Source organism: Dendronephthya gigantea, unplaced genomic scaffold (genome assembly GCF_004324835.1).
Source record: "Dendronephthya gigantea isolate DGI-Jeju-01 unplaced genomic scaffold, DenGig_1.0 000083F, whole genome shotgun sequence".
Lineage (NCBI taxonomy): Eukaryota > Metazoa > Cnidaria > Anthozoa > Malacalcyonacea > Nephtheidae > Dendronephthya > Dendronephthya gigantea.
The window spans coordinates 929492-946232 of NW_021163093.1; the positions used below are offsets into that span (position 1 = coordinate 929492).

Sequence of the window (16741 nt, forward strand, 5' to 3'; positions counted from 1 at the left end):
GCCTCCCTGACTGATGATTCATGCAGCAAGTGATTATAAAATTCTTTTATGAACTCCGTTGTTGCATCATCGTCACTGTGCGTTAGTGTGGTAAGAACAGAGCGAGCTCCGGCTGCAAGAAAAGACAGAGCTAAAGTCTCAACACCTTCTGGTGAGACTTCGTCTTGCTCAGAATCACATAGGCATAAAACAACCAACCCAGGGTTCAAAGAAAGGCCCTTAACATCCTGTTGCGTCAAAATGTCATCCTGCTTAGGAAGAGTCAAAGAACCTTGATTCGAGGAGACACATGGAGAAAGCATTATTGCACATTGCTTAGGTTCAATATGTGAAGAAATATGGATAATACTAGCCCCGCTCAAAAGTCCCAGCAAAACCTGTTTTCTGGCTTCGCGCTCCACGAAGGCCTTTGCTTTGAAAAGCTTTGAAAGAGAATTAACTTCCTCACTGGCTTCAGGCAAGTCTGACGTTGGATTACCAACAAACAACGCAAAACCACATTCGGGTAGAGTTTCGCTGGATTTTTCTCTAATCGTTTCAATGTCGTCTTTTGTAAACTTCACATCCTCTCCATAGAGAGTAAATGGAGCCCAAATTGAAAAGGAGCGGTAATCTTCTCTTTCGTGTTGCTGAAAGAAGCTCATTGCCCTTCTTAAAGCTTCACAAACTGGCGTTTCCTGAAGCAGTTCGCTGTAAAATGCTTCCATAAATTTCTTTGTTGCATGATCATTAATGCCCCATAGTGTGGCGAGAACAGAGCGAGCTCCAGCAGCAAGGAAAGACCGAGCTACACCTATGACACCTTCTGAGGAAATCTCACCTTGCCCTGTGTGACAGCAGCATAGGACGACCAAGCGAGCTTGCAATGAAGCACTCGTAATATCGTTCTGTGTGAGGAGATAGGAATCTGTATTTGGAAGAGAAGAAGATGGCTCATTTAAGGAAAGGTCAGGAGCAAGCATTATTTCACCATTCTTCGCTTGACCATGAGCAGCAATATGAATTATACTAGCATTGCTTAAAAGTCCGAGAATAACCTGTTTTTTTGCTTCAGCTTTTACCAGAGGCCTTACTGTGAAGAGCTTTGCAAGACTTGCAACTTCCTCAGCTGCTTTAGGTAGGCTTCTTGGCTCTAATTCACTGTCATTTAAAGAGACCTTTCCAACAGTTGGATTACCGACAAACAACGCAAAACCAGGGTTGACCGAATCGTTTGATCGTTCCATGCTTAACTTTAGAGTGTGCAATGAAGGCGTAATTTGAATGCTGTAACTCTGGGACAAATAACAGTCATTTTCATCAATCAATGATGAAAATGGGACAAAGAACAATTGCCTTTCAGGAACAATAATGAGCTTATTTCCTTTAACAACATCTTTAACCGGTTCAATAAGAATGTTATACAACTCTTTTAAAATTGTTTCACTGTTCACATCGTCATTGCGAGAAGTATTTTCATCCGTCGTTTTTAGTTTGTTTTTCTTGCTAGGTAGTTTGAAGCAAGAGTTTATTTTGCTAAAGAGATTGCCACAAGGATGAACTTTAAAAAATGAAGAATCGCGATTCATTCTAACATTGAACCTTTGGGAAAATGTAATTATTGACTGAACAAATGTCTCCAATTTTCCATCTGATAGTGCTGAGACCCTGAAGATCATATCACCATTCAAAGTCCAAACATTGAGAGTTCTTTTCAAATCGAAAGCAAATACTACAATTGATGCTTTAACCTCATTATTTCCTATTTGTAATAAGTTTTGTATTCTCTCTATTTCTTCCTGTTCTCGCTCGTTCTCGATTTTATCCCATATACTACGAGCATATCCAAATAAATCTGCATCGAACGAATTCTGTTTTTTCTCAATCGAGAGATGAAGCTCTTTAGCTCTTCCCAGGTCAATTACTAATAACCCGGCTTTTATGCGACTCAGAGAAACGAAACAACTCATTAAAATTTTATGAGCATTGAAGTAGACTTCTGTAAAGGAGAGTTTATACTGATCTGGAACTGCATTTAAAAACTGCTCATCGTAGTCGGTAATAGATTTTATTAAATATTTTGACGCGACTTCATACTGTGCTGAACAATAATAAATCTCACCAAAGCGTTTATTACTCCCTGCTATCAGGTTGGGATCTTCGATAGCAATGCTAATTTCTAAACTCGTTTTACAGTGTTCAACAGCTTTTAGGTGTATTCCTAAATCTCTATAGGCGGCGCTCAAAATCAAATTGATGCTTGCCATTGAACAGTCAGCAATATTTGCTCTTTTCTCGAAAGCCCTTTTTAAATAAAAGATAGCTACATCATATTTTCCTAGTATGCAATAAACTTGGCCTAAACTTTCATTACTGCATGCCATCTCTACTTGACTACCCATTGCTGTTGCTATCTCTAAACTTTTTTTGTTACAGTCAATCGCCATTTCATACTTTTTCATGAACGAATATGCCTGGCCTAAAGCGCAATTTCCTGCTACCATCAACGACCGATCGTTAAATTCTGTGACGATTTCTAAACTCTCTCGTAAATATTTGATTGACTTTTCGTACTCTCCCATAATCTGGTAAAAATTACCCAAATTGTGATTGATATTTGCCATAGCTGATCGGTTTCCATTTTCAGTTGCTATTTCTAAACACTTATTATACATGTCGAATGCCATGTTATATTTACCCAAATGCATATAAGCACAGGCTAAATTAATACTGTTTGTTAAAGTCCCAATTGTATCAGCATTAGGATCAAATGGATCAGTGGAAACTTTTTTGAAATATTCCGTTGAAGTTTTGTATTGACCCAGGCGCAAATGGACCGCACCTAAATTTCCATAACAATCTGATATTCCTTTTTTGTCGTTAAGTTCGGTACAAAATTTTAACATTTGCTCAAAACAGTCAATGGCCTTTTCAAATTCTCCTATCGTGTCATAGGCGTTGCCCAATTTGCAATTGGCATATGCCATTTCTAAGCGATCATCAATCGCAGTGTATTTTTCCAAGCTTATTCTGTAGGAAGCGACGGCCTCCTCGCATTTATGTGCACTAAAATATACATCACCTAAAATGCGGTTACCCAATGCAATTTCTGACTGACTGCCAATAGAACTGATAATCTCTAAATTTTTCTTGTGATGGTAAATAGCCTTCTCATGTTCCCCCATCTTTGAATAGATTTCACCCAAGATTTTGTTGTTTAATGCAATATACCTATGATGCCCTATAGCAGTGCTCGCTTCCAAACCTCGTGTTGAAAACTCAATACCCTTCTCATTTTCGCCTATACTTATATAACGAATAGCCAAGTGTGTGCAGTTAGATGCGATTCCTGATTGGTTTTTAGTTTCAGTGTTTATAGCCAATGCTGATTTGAAGTGATCGATGGCCTTCTCATTTTCTCCTAAACTCTGATAGGCCTTTCCTAATTGTTCATTCCATTTTGCTATCTGTGAATGATTATCCATAGCAGTGTTTATTTCTAAGCCTTTTTTGGAAAGTTCGATCGCTTTTTCGTATTTACGTGAATTAAGATAGGCCTCACATAAAATATTAATAACTGCATTTTCTGACTGGCTTCCCTTGATAGAGTTAATCTCTAAATATTGCTCAAAATGATAAATGGCATTTTCATTCTCCCCTAAGGAGAAATATGAGATACCTAATTCCTTGTGATTTATAGCAATTGCGCTGCGATTATCAAGGGTAATACTTTCTTCTAAGCCCCTTTTGGAATATTGAAGGCCATTCTTAATTTCGCCCATTAATCTATGACTAATGCCCAGGTTTATGCAGTTATTCACTATTCCTTGTTGGTCTCCAATGGCAGTGCATGTCTCCAAAGCTAATTTATGGCAGTTAATAGCTTCTTCATATTGGCCTAATTTAAAATAAGCACGGCCTAAATCCTCATTGCTGCGTGCTACTAATATCTGATCGTCGCAAAGTAATAGATTTTTTTTGAAGCAGTCAATAGCTTTTGTGTATTCTTTTAATTCAAGATAGGCCTCGCCCATGAATCTGTATTGATTTGTTGCGAGCTTTGAAGAATTATCATTTTCAGTGCAACTTTCAATGCCTTTTTCAAAACATTCAATTGCCTTCTTATACACACTTAAGTCAAGAGATGCATCTCCTGAGAGCGACGTGCTGTCAGCCATTTCTAGATGACGGCCGCTTGTGGTGGCTTTTTCTAAACATCTATTGTGATACTTAATCGGCAGCTCCTTTGATTTCGCTTTTTTACAATCACCTAAACTAACGTAGACCATACCTAAGCTCATATAACTGCATGATATTCCTTTCTTGTAGTCAAGTTCAGCACTAAATTCCAACATTTGCTTAAAACAGTCAATGGCCTTTTCAAATTCTCTTATCATGTAATAGGCGTTGCCCAATTTGAAATTAGCATCTGCCATTTCTAAGCGATCGTCAATTGCAGTGTATATTTCCAAGCTTATTCTGTAGGAATCGACGGCCTCCTCGCATTTATGTGCATTAAAATATACATCACCTAAAACGCGATTACCCGATGCAATTTCTGACTGACTGCCAATAGAACTGATAATCTCTAAATTTTTCTTGTGATGGTAAATAGCCTTCTCATGTCCCCCCATCTTTGAATAGATTTCACCCAAGATTCTGTTGTTTAATGCAATATTCCTATGATCCCCTATAGCAGTGCTCGCTTCCAAACCTCGTGTTGAAAACTCAATACCCTTCTCATTTTCACCTATAATTACATAACGAATAGCCAAGTGTGTGCAGTTAGATGCGATTCCTGATTGGTTTTTAGTTTCAGTGTTTATAGCCAATGCTAATTTGAAGTGTTCAATAGCCTTCTCATTTTCTCCTAAACTCTGATAGGCCTTTCCTAATTGTTCATTCCCTTTTGCTATCTGTGAATGATTATCCATAGCAGTGTTTATTTCTAAGCCTTTTTTGGAAAGTTCGATCGCTTTTTCGTATTTACGTGAATTAAGATAGGCCTCACATAAAATATTAATAACTGCATTTTCTGACTGGCTTCCCTTGATAGAGTTAATCTCTAAATATTGCTCAAAATGATAAATGGCATTTTCATTCTCCCCTAAGGAGAAATATGAGATACCTAATTCCTTGTGATTTATAGCAATTGTGCTGCGATTATGAAGGGTAATACTTTCTTCTAAGCCCCTTTTGGAATAATCAAGACCATTCTTAATTTCGCCCATTAATCTATGACTAATGCCCAGGTTTATGCAGTTATTCACTATTCCTGGTTGGTCTCCAGTGGCAGTGCATGTCTCCAAAGCTAATTTATAGCAGTTAATAGCTTCTTCATATTGGCCTAACTCAAAATAAGCACGGCCTAAATCCTCATTGCTGCGTGCTACTATTATCTGATCGCGGCTAAGTGATATATTTCTCTTCAAGCAGTCAATAGCTTTTGTATATTCTTTTAATTCAATATGACCCTTGCCCTTTTTTCTCTGCATAATTGCAGCGAGTTCTGAATAATTCTCAATCTCATTGCAACTTTTAACGCCTATTTCAAAATACTCAATTGCTTTCTTATACTCACCTAAATGCAAATAAGTATCCCCTAGGGAATTTGCGCTATCAGCTATTTCTGGATGGTTGCCACTTTTGGTGGCTTTTTCGAAATGTTTTTTGTGATAGTCAATGTCTATCTTAAATGCCATTCCAAAAATTATACCTTCCCAAGTTTTTCTTGCTTTTCTCAGGCTAAAATGTAGAGTAGGATTTAAATTAGAGCTTTACATAAGAACGAAAAACACACAAACCAATAGCTTGGAAACGAGGCGGGCAATTTTATCTACTGTTAATGATGGGCTGGTTTTCATTCCTGGAGAACAAAATAATTCGGAATGTGTGTATTTTTAAAAAATGTTTTCTATCGTCCTTTGCAGACAGTGCAGGAATCAAATGTGCAAATATGGGAATCTATTTCACGGCATGTCCACGCGATCGGAATTTCTTGGTCTTTAATTTTAAAACTATGCCAGATCAAACTGGCTTTACTCTATACATGCGCTGTTGTATCGCCTCGCGATTATCGCGTGGATGCATGCCATCATGTTTGCAAGGCGTTCGATTGAAAAATATAGCTGATGTCAAAAACTTTAAACTTGATAAAATGCTCGCAGTCAATGGATTCTAATCATTCATTTCAAATCAAAAGCCGACGGTATATATATATATATATATATATATATATATATATATATATATATATATATATATATATATATATATATAAGCGGAAAAACAAAAAATCTCAATAACATTTGTGCCAACGTATATAGTTACGTAACACCTATACTTCTCACGTGATGCATGAATATTCCCACGCCATTTTGTTTCGTTTTTAAGGTTTGGCTGGTTTGCTGTATCTTGATGAATTGTTCCTGACTGTTGTCTTAATTTTTGACAAAGCAGTGCCTGTAACTGCCGTGAAATACTCATAAGAATTTCGAATTTCGATACGCGGCTATATGAATTTGTGTATTGTGGAATGCTTCAGTGGTTGGTTGGAATTAAATCTCTAGAAATTTCGATAACTTTAGTGTAGATAACAACATGCTGTGTTTATGTCGGTCGTAGCTATTTTATTAAACCGCAATGCTTTATAACTACATGAAAAACACGGTATAATTCCGCATTTTCAGATCGCCTACTGGGAACTGAATTGGTGGTATAAACTATAAAAGGTTTCAAAAAAGGGCCATTATTTAAAATTCAAATTTATCTATTCTATTGAATTTATCTATATGAAAAACACCCACACGAAAAGAACTAAAGATCTAATATAATAGAGCTAAACTCAAGATATGAGCTATAAAATTACATGCAAGACAACCGCAATTTTGTTGTGATATTTCGACTCTATTCCAAAACCGTTTTATAATAACTTTAATAAACTATTAAAAAACTTGCTATCATACCATGCATGTACAAAAATAATGACCATGTTTATTGCTATCTGCATTGGCAGGTTCCACTGTAATCCAGAAATGTGTAAATGAATTGTTTTTTCGCGAAAAGTGGAATAAAGAATTATCAGCTTTATGAGTGCGCAAACACCTGCTAACTCTATACGAGAGGCATTTTTCCTCGCTCCATAGAATGGAATTTAAGGCGACGCCAAGCTGTGAGCAGCCATATACTAACATGGTTGTTTATCTCAATCAATAAAGTCGACCATTTTATTACCGCACTTAACTATACGAATATAATAATAGTTAAAACTATGATGTCTATATATATGATGATGTCTTAACTTTCCAATAAAGTGATCGAAATATTGAAGTATAAAGTCAAACGCATGGTTTCACTTTTTCGCTCATCTTAAAAACGAAACGTATAAGAACTAACGTTATCTAACATAACTTTGAGCGGCCGATAAGATACAAGGAAATTGAGTTAATATATGAATTCTTACCGTGATCATACAATTTCATACATTTTAGGTTTAGCCCAAGTTTAACTTGAAATTTCATTCAATTTAGTCTTCTTACGGCAGCCATATACACAGGTATAAACATAACTTCTTCACATTTATACATACCTATATGCATGCTAAGTGCATATATATAATAATAGAATTGTCTATTTAAATGAGACTGAAGATAAGTAATTATTTTTAATTAGAGATGCTCACGGCAGGACGTCGCATGCCTGATTCTACATACCCTTCTATATATATTAGCCGAATTCACGACAGAAAAAGGTAAACTCGTTTTGGGCAGGAAAGTTGATTGTGAAAACGGATGAGGTTTTTACAGCCTCAGTTATTAGCAATATCGAACGCAACAAAGATGCACGACGTGTGTGGTATATAAAGAGAATGCATGGTTTGATATGTGGAATTTAAAGCCATATCTTGCTGAGCAGGATCCAAGATCTGTAATTGTTTGTTTATCATATCAGAAATACCTGCACGCAAAATTCACTCGCCTACTCGAAGTAGTCACCACATATAAGGTGTTTCAAAAAAGTACCCCCTATCTAAATAAAGTTTTTGTTGGAATTTGAATGCATGATCGACGTAGTAGTGTGTAAATAACATATAGTACTAGTTATTACGTTGACTCACCAAATAAAGCGTCTTGCTTTCAATTGCATGGGTTTATCATAATATTAAGGCAATCAGATTCTAACAAAGGCTTGATTAAATTCAATGAAATAGCCGATTCCCTTTTCGTTTCCAGCTCGAAAGATTTCGGGACTTAACACCTTAGGCCGAGGCAATTCCACACAAAATTCCAGACTGCGTAGCTGCTACAACTTTGAAGTATAATATCCAATACTAAAGATCTAATCTGACAAAGCTAAACTCAAGATATGAGGTATAAAATTACATGCAAGACACCAATTTTGTTGTGATATTTTGACTCTATTCCAAAGCTGTTGTATATATGTAACTTGAATAGACTATTAAAATTTGCTACCATACCATGCATGCATGTACAAAAATAATGACCATGTTTATAGCTATCTGCATTGGCAGGTTATGCCACTGTAATCCAGAAATATGTGAATGAATTATTTGTCGCGAAAAGTGAAATAAAGAGTTATTAGCTTTATGAGTGCGCAAAAAACTACTAACTTTACGAGAGGCATTTTTCCTCCATAGAATGGAATTTAATGCGACGCCCAGCCGTGCATGAGCAGCCATATACTAACATGGTTCTTTATCTCAATCAATAAAATCGACCATTTTATCACAGCACTTAGCTATACGAATATATAGTTTAAAAATGATGTCTATATATATGATGATGTCTTAACTTTCCAATAAAGTGATCGAAATATTCAAATTATAAAGTCAAACGCATGGTTTCACTTTTTCGCTCATCTTAAAAACGAAACGTATAAGAACTAACGTTATCTAACATAACCTTGACTGGCCGATAAGATACAAGGAAATTGAGTTAATATATGAATTCTTACCGTGATCATACAATTTCATACATGTATAGGTTTAGCCCAAGTTTAACTTGAAATGTCATTCAATTTAATCTTCTTACGGCAGCCATATACACAGGTATAAACATAACTTCTTCACATTTATACATACCTATATGCATGCTAAGTGCATATATATAATAATAAAATTGTCCATTATATTTGAATGAGACTGAAGATAAGTAATTATTTTTAATTAGAGATGCTCACGGCAGGACGTCGCATGCCTGATTCTATATACCCTTCTATATCAGCCGAATTCACGACAGAAAAAGGTAAACTCGTTTTGGGCAGGAAAGTTGATTGTGAAGACGGATGAGGTTTTTATAGCCCCAGTTATAAGCAATATTGAATGCAACAAAGATGCACGACGTATGTGGTCTATAAAGAGAATGCATAGTTTGATAGGTGGAATTTAAAGCGATGTCTTGCTGAGCAGGATCCAAGATCTGTTTGTTTATCATACTGTCGTGGACAAATTTAATGTACACCATTACAGTCAAATATGTTGAATTTAATATTTCGTCTCTTAGATGAACCATCGAGTATGTTTTCACATCGAAAATATAACAAAATTTAATAAATTCACCCCTTTGTCGCCATGTTCCAAAAAACAACAAAATTTACAAAATTTACATTTTTCGCAAAGCATGACGGTATTTTTGAACCAAAGTTTCTCAATTTTTAAAAAATCTCTTAATTTAACCGCAAACAAACGAGTGGGCCTAATTTAGGTAAAAATATATGCAAACAATTCCTACATCCGCTTGAATAATTTGACTTTGAGAATATGGAATGAATAATTCAATAACTCAAACATCATCTCCTTCGGTCATTCGGTGGTATTATTTAAACTTAGCGTCGCGTACACACGACTAATAACATCGTATTTTGTGATAGTAATTTGCTACAAATATATATTATTACAATTATGTATCATTGAATGAGGATCAGGGCAACCTGCAAAGTAAAAGGACACGAGGTTTGTCATTTATGCAATATATATCCGCATGAGTTGGTGAATATAATATAGAATATACATGATCTATTATTTCATGTATTTTATCTACAAATTACAAAACGATTATGGCATATATGCCTAAGTTGATGTACCACATTTAGTGCGAAGTTGCTTGCCACAATTCGATAATTTACGCGTTAATTTCTCTGCTTAAGATCTTAACTTGTCTGTATTTGAACCGAAGCGAGTATTTGCCAAACAATTTGACCGATATTCAAATTTGTCGAAGTTTGAATGTTAAAATGTTTCCCTGATGACTTACATCTCACACAGCCATATCATGCACAGGAAACTACAAACAGTTTAAACATATAAACTGCAAACAGTTTAAACCGACGTATCTTTGTTATACAAAAGACTCATTAAATGCCTCCTCGTGGGCAGACAGCTTTAACAATATAGACGGTTGCTGTGTGGGGGATATTTGCATTCATCCACAGTCAACATTTAATTTCACATTGTTTCAATTCAACTCTTCTATTTATATAAAATAGATTCAAGAGCATGCTGACTTTCAAATTTATTCAGGCATATAGACACAGTCTTTAAGAGATCATATATGGAATATTAAATATATTTTTTTGTTAGTCGTTAAATCGTTTCGTAATAACTGACACCAAGCAACCTATGCCCGGCCTGACTTTGCTTACAGAATATAAGTTTTCGCCCTTGAACAGCATGCCCTTATTTCGGCCAGTTCAATATATATAAAGCTTTGGTACAATGGACTATAAATCGTGGCAGCTGTACAGACTACAGTATATTTTAAGCCAGTTTGTTATTTTTGACCCCCGTGGCCTAGTCGCTTACCGACGGAAGGCATTAATACTCATGTTTCAAGCACAATTGGGGTTAACCCTGGTCACACGAGGGTAGAAGTTGACGAGACGGTGTCAAATTACGTTACATTTGCCTTCCAATCTCGCCAACTCTAAACCGTCTTAAATAGACAGAAAAACGATAGTCAACGGGAGTTTACGATAGTTTTCGCTTGGATGGTCACAAGAGTTGCACATGAAAGTTAAAAAGGCTAACGGCATATTTTGTTGGAAACAGCCCAATAAATTAAATTGCCGTGAAATTGTTCGGATATAGGAGAAGAATCCGGGCCTTAAACGTCAATACTTAGCGCAAATATAAGTATTGTTTTATAAAATATCATTTTTCTTGCTTATTGCTTAGTTAACATAACATAACATGAAAGAAGCATTTCAAATTTGCAATTGTAATACACTAAAGGCGGATTTCCACTTACAGCGAAATCGTTCGCCAGCGAAATATTTGCATATTTTTTAACAGCATAAAGAAATTAGTGCGACTTGACTGTTCTCAATTCCAAAGAGAATTTGCAAATATTTCGCTAGCGAAAGATTTCGCTGTAAGTGGAAATCCGCCTTAACACGACAATCATGAACGTCCTCAAATAACATAAATTCTGAATTCACACGCATCCAATCACCAGTTTTTCAATGTTTCTTACAAAAGTGAAGAACCCGGGGTTCAGTAAATATTTTGGTCTGCAAAGACCACCGGGCCTCAGTTTACGCCCGAATCGCCGTCTCTGTTTCATCGTCCGTCCGTCCGTCAACTCTTGTCTAATAATTGCTTGACCTTGGATTAAGTCATACCATTCTGCAGTAATTTCGTGAGCAAGTTGTTCAGCCCTAAGATCTACTTTGTGATTCTTGGCACACTTTCTGATCTTAATTCACAAACACACTCCTCGACCATTCGAAACTCATCGAACAAAGCGTATAGAAGAAAAGAGATAAAATTTTTTATCAATGAACTGTCACATGTATGTCCATCTTATCTTATCTCTTGGCATTTTAAAATTTGCATTTGAACAACGATTGCAATGTATTCATTTAATAAACAGCCATGGTCACATGCATGTGGACATGCTAAGTAAATGTAACTTAAAGTTTAGTTATTTTATATTTTTTTAGACTTTAATGTTGTGCAAAGAAATCCTTTGAAACGCTCTATTTTGTAACAAAAAACACCGAGAAAACAATGTTATACAAATTGTAGAAACGCAATTGTGACGTGGATTTGCGTCCATTTGGACAATGGCGCGACGAATGAACACGTCGTTCCTGTGTTTGGCATTCTTTCTTTGTGTTATCGTTGCCTTGCAAATCGTGAACCATTTTGAAATAGATGAAAACACTGAAACCTTATGCGATTGCGATGGAAAAGTCGACGAGGAAGAGAAACGCGGTGATTTTGAACGTGGAAACACGTCGCCGGTAGAGAAATCAGCCAAGCTCGAATCATACGTCGAAGGCATGTTGGAATTGCTCAGCAGTATGAACGAAGTAGAAAAATCAGAACTTGGGACGAATTTTAACAGCCTGTATGAAGTCCTGAAAGATATTAAAGAAGCAAGAAACGGCAATGCAAATACTCGAAAGCTGAGAGAGCAATTCGTTCAAAGTCCATCAGATTCAAAGAGTACAGACAATCAGGAAGTTTGCCCGGAAAAATTCCTGGGAAAGACACTCACTTACGGCTACCCATTCTTTCGAAAAGGTTTCGCAACTTTGAACTGTACTGATTTTGTGCCATTGCACGAGATCGTGACGGTCGTTTTCGACGACGTTCATACCAGCAAAATGAACCCCCCGGCTTACGAGCGTGTTCTAGGAGGTATTAAGAAATACTATCCAGAATTGAACGTTGTTTATTTAACAGAAAATAACCCGGGGGATGTGGAGAAGATAAAAACAAACGTTAAAATAGTTGAAGTCAAAAGCGGCACAAAACAGAGCAAAATGTGGAGCACAGCCATTTCCAAAGTAACCACAAAGTACGTTTTGGTTGGTCCACAGGTGACGGAATTTGACGACGACATTAACTTAAAGAGGCTCGTGCGCATTTTGAGCGAACAGCCCGATGTCACTTTTGCTTCGGGTTCGTATCGCACACGCAATGGACACTGGGATATCGGTTGTTTGCAGACGATGTTCCAGAATTACACACTGACCTTTCAAGGCGGCTACTACATGTCTTTCTGGGATTGTGTTGTCTGTGATTTCACGCCTGGACCGTGGTTGGCCCGCACAAAGGATCTGCGGGAATTGAAGTTTGATCAGAAGTAAGTCATGTGACAATAGAGAACTTTTGAGTAATAGGGAACATGATTCGTCATTCTCACGTGTTGTTTGCTTACTCTATCAGCTAAAACAAGTAGTTGTCGGGCTTCTGAGTACGAGTTTGTTGGTAGACTTCGTACTCGAAAGCCCAACGACTACAAGTTGCGTCAGATGGCGTACGGAAAAGCAACGAGTTTGTCGCAAAAATGACGAATCTTGTATTCGTAGTCGTGCTGGTAGTCACTGCTAAAGCTCCCTAATATAGAGCTTCCATATTGTAAAACGTGTTATCGAATAGCAGTGATCGCTACCTTTGAGAAAACCTGTATCCTTTATGGAAAAATATTTTAATAAAAGGTTGCATGGTAAATATATTCTATCTCAGAGTTTGATACGATTATTAATTCGATTGGAACATATAGTAAAGCTGGATGTAATAGAAAACTTGTGTGGTTTTGGAGGTTCTATGTTGTTAATCTCTTTACTTGGTTCACGTTTAGCCTAGACTTCGGTGTTTTTTACGACCTCTTCTGGAAGATGAAGAAGAAAAAGAGGATAGCCGTGAGTTGTCCTGACGTGATGTTCAACATCGACAGAGGCATTGTTGAAGATGTGAAGTTCTTAGCATTTGCATCCAAGTATGACATACGAAAGATAGTCGAACCGAACAATCAAGTTCGATGGTATGTTAAACATCTTTTTATTCAACCGTTGTTAGAACGGGTAGTGTCGCAGCTCCTCGCAAGAATGATTTTCATTGGCTGAATTTTGCAATAGATTTATGTTTCAACCAATAGCATAGCTTCGTTCTTTAGAAAGCATAGAAAAGCATTATCCAATTGGACGAAAGCTTCCGAGAGCTGCGATATGTCCCGTTAGAACACCCACTTTATTGTAGCTGAAGTTAAGAGGTCGTATATATATTTATTTGGATTGAAAGACTGTGCATGAGGGGACATTCCCTCAGCTTATCTGGTAAAAGCTCTGTACGTGATAAAGGTGGTCTTTGATTTTGCCTGAATTGAACAAAACTGGCGACTGCAGTTACTTTCATCTTCAACTCCAAAAATATTTTTACTAGCAAACGTTTACTTCAACTACAAACTAGTGGTAGCTCACATGTTCGCACACGTGTGCGCGTGGACAGATTAAACATGATGGAATTTTTCCTAGCGACCACGCGTGTCCAAATCTTCAGGAAAGCTCTATGAGCTGTAATACTGTCATACGCGGTCTTTAGCTCAGACTAACGCTAACTTCTCCGGTAGCCTTTAAACATATATTTGTTGTATAGGTATGGTTGCCGACATGGCATCAAACATGGAAGAGGAAGTTCGTGTCGAAAGGAGAGAGGACTCGGAGTCCCGCCATGCGATCTTGAAAATCTTGCTGATGCTGTGAAACTTATTATGAGGGAATGTGAGAATGCAGGACTGTTTTGTGAGTTGCAAATGGGAACCCTGTTAGGTGCGTAACCCTTTTAATACGTTTGTACACTTGGGGCCAGTTGTTCAAAGTTGGGTTGGCTTAGCTGGCTTTTGAACAACCGCCCGTTGAGTTTTAACCGAAAAATAAAGGTAGCTAGTTTATACAACTAATTCAACTAGCGTTGCAAGCGTTGGTCTTCTAAAATATTAATTAAAAATAGAACTCTGAGCTAGCAAAGTTGGTGCGTGGTTCTGTTGATAAATCCCATACGATAACTTTGACTTTGTAAAGAAATGCCCAGAAAGAAAGAGAGATATGACTAACAAAGGAAAAATCTATTTGCTCTAAAGGCAACTTTCATTGCTTTCACGCTTAGAGTTTAAAGTTTACCAACTCAAGTTTTCTTTAATAATTAATTACCGTCACGCATTGTGCGCTTAAAACGAGAGGTTTATTGTTCCGAAGGTGCAGCAGGGGACACGTATATTGAGATGGGATTCTGGGGACAGTGTGTGTTGTATTTTATGAAAGGCGCTGTTACGCTATGCAATCTTCCTTTCAACTTGCAATGCAATTATAATTTTGAGGGATGTTAATTTGTGAAGAGTGTTCGAAATGCTAAGCAAAGTTAGCAGATCCCAAGAAATATTCGTATTTGACATCTTTAGATTCCTTAGGAGTAGAATTCGAATTGCATTGCAAGTTGCAAGGAAAGTTGCATAGCGTGGTGGTCTTAAGTCTTACTTTATCTATGATAGGCATAGTTATTTATCCAGTGTACTATCAGATCAGTGGTAACTATAGTGAAACAATCTTTCAATTCACCTTTTTTATACTTTAGGAGCAGTCAAGTTCAACAAAGTCTTGCCGTGGGAGCGAGACGCTGATCTTACATTCCTTACAGCCAACTACTCGGCCATTATAAAACTCGGAGAAAAATTTCAAGCGGCCGGTTACAGTTTCACTCCCCACAAGGATTCCCTGTGGTGTTGTGTCGACGGTCGGCAGGCTGGGGGAGAGATCTCCATGACGGCTGACGGATGGAATGTTGATTTGTATGGACAACATTTAATGGAGTCCGAAATGCTCGTCGCTCGCGGTGAAGCGCCAACGAAAATCGACTTTGCCGGTCAAATGGTCACGGTGGTCCGTAACCCCGGTCTATTTGCCCGAAACCGCTACGGTTCAAATCTTTATCGGCATCAAGAGCATTGGCTGGATCGGGGCAAACAGTCAGGGTGGCATTTCTACGATCCGGGGAAGTTTGAAGGTTGTCCAAACCAACAGCACTCCGGATGCCTTAGTCAGTATTCTATTGATGGCAACATGCAATTTGACAAGAATATATGCCCGTGCACCTATCAGATTCCGCAGAGGTGAGGGAGATCGTAGGAACGGTCAAACTCATTGTGTCGGCAGAGGGGTATGGTAAAGATAAAAGATATGTCTAAGTGAAAAAAGTAAAAAGGCACGTTTGTATTCCACGTTGAAGAGAGAAACGTGGCCATGCAGCCAATGATTGATTTTTGCGTGGCTTGGCAACGCCAAAGATTTTTGTACCTCAGCCAAGCTAAACTTCAATCGTTCGCAGAAAACGGACACAATGCCCCGTAAAGACTCTCAGCCAGTCCCATGAATCACTTTGTCTTCGATTCCTTTTTTGCCCCATACCAATCTCTGCATGCTCATTATCACAATCGAGAGATTAATTATTTATTAGCACACACACATTCACGCAATCAATCTGTCCTGTTGACAAAAATATCAGTGTAGTCGACACTCAGGTCTTTTTAGGCTAAAAATAAATGTAGTTAGTGGGTTTTTTAAATTAAGGGTTACAGCGTTACGCGTTACGCCATTTGCATTCCGTGATTTAATCAAAAGCTGGATTTTGATAAAGCTCCTTTTCCCCATCTTTCCAGATTCAGTTTTAATAAGCTGAATGTGTCATCGATCTACGATTCATAGAATCAGCGATCCGGATTCCGAGATTATTAATATCGTCATTAGGTCGACTATAACCAGCCACCTGATGTTCGAATTTTCCTCGGAAAATGACAAAGGACTTTTCCCAAATTGATTCCCTTCGTATCTTTCGACAGCCAATCAGAAATTTGCAGACTATTTTTTCCGATACTCACGTTCGTCGAATGACTTGCTTCCCGACTTAAACTTCAATAATCTTGTCTGATAATAAATTTAACAAAATACTCTATTTCGATTAAAA

At 37.4% G+C, this 16741-nt stretch overlaps 1 protein-coding gene across 1 annotated transcript; it reads left to right on the plus strand.

Moving 5' to 3' along the window:
* Nucleotides 1-9879: 9879 nt before the first annotated feature.
* Nucleotides 9880-16006, plus strand: LOC114532992. The gene is made up of 5 exons (XM_028554569.1): nt 9880-9949; nt 11938-13088; nt 13587-13769; nt 14381-14553; nt 15356-16006. The coding sequence occupies exons 2-5, from the start codon at nt 12061-12063 to the stop codon at nt 15892-15894; spliced, it is 1923 nt and encodes a 640-aa protein (XP_028410370.1). The 5' UTR covers nt 9880-9949; nt 11938-12060; the 3' UTR covers nt 15895-16006.
* The last annotated feature ends 735 nt before the right edge of the window (nt 16007-16741 follow it).

Coding starts and splice junctions, on each gene's coding strand:
- LOC114532992 (XM_028554569.1), top strand. CDS start 12,061: ATGGCGCGACGAATGAACACGTCGTTCCTGTGTTTGGCATTCTTTCTT. Junction 13,089..13,586: donor GAATTGAAGTTTGATCAGAA/GTAAGTCATGTG, acceptor GTTCACGTTTAG/CCTAGACTTCGGTGTTTTTT. Junction 14,554..15,355: donor GCAAATGGGAACCCTGTTAG/GTGCGTAACCCT, acceptor TTTATACTTTAG/GAGCAGTCAAGTTCAACAAA.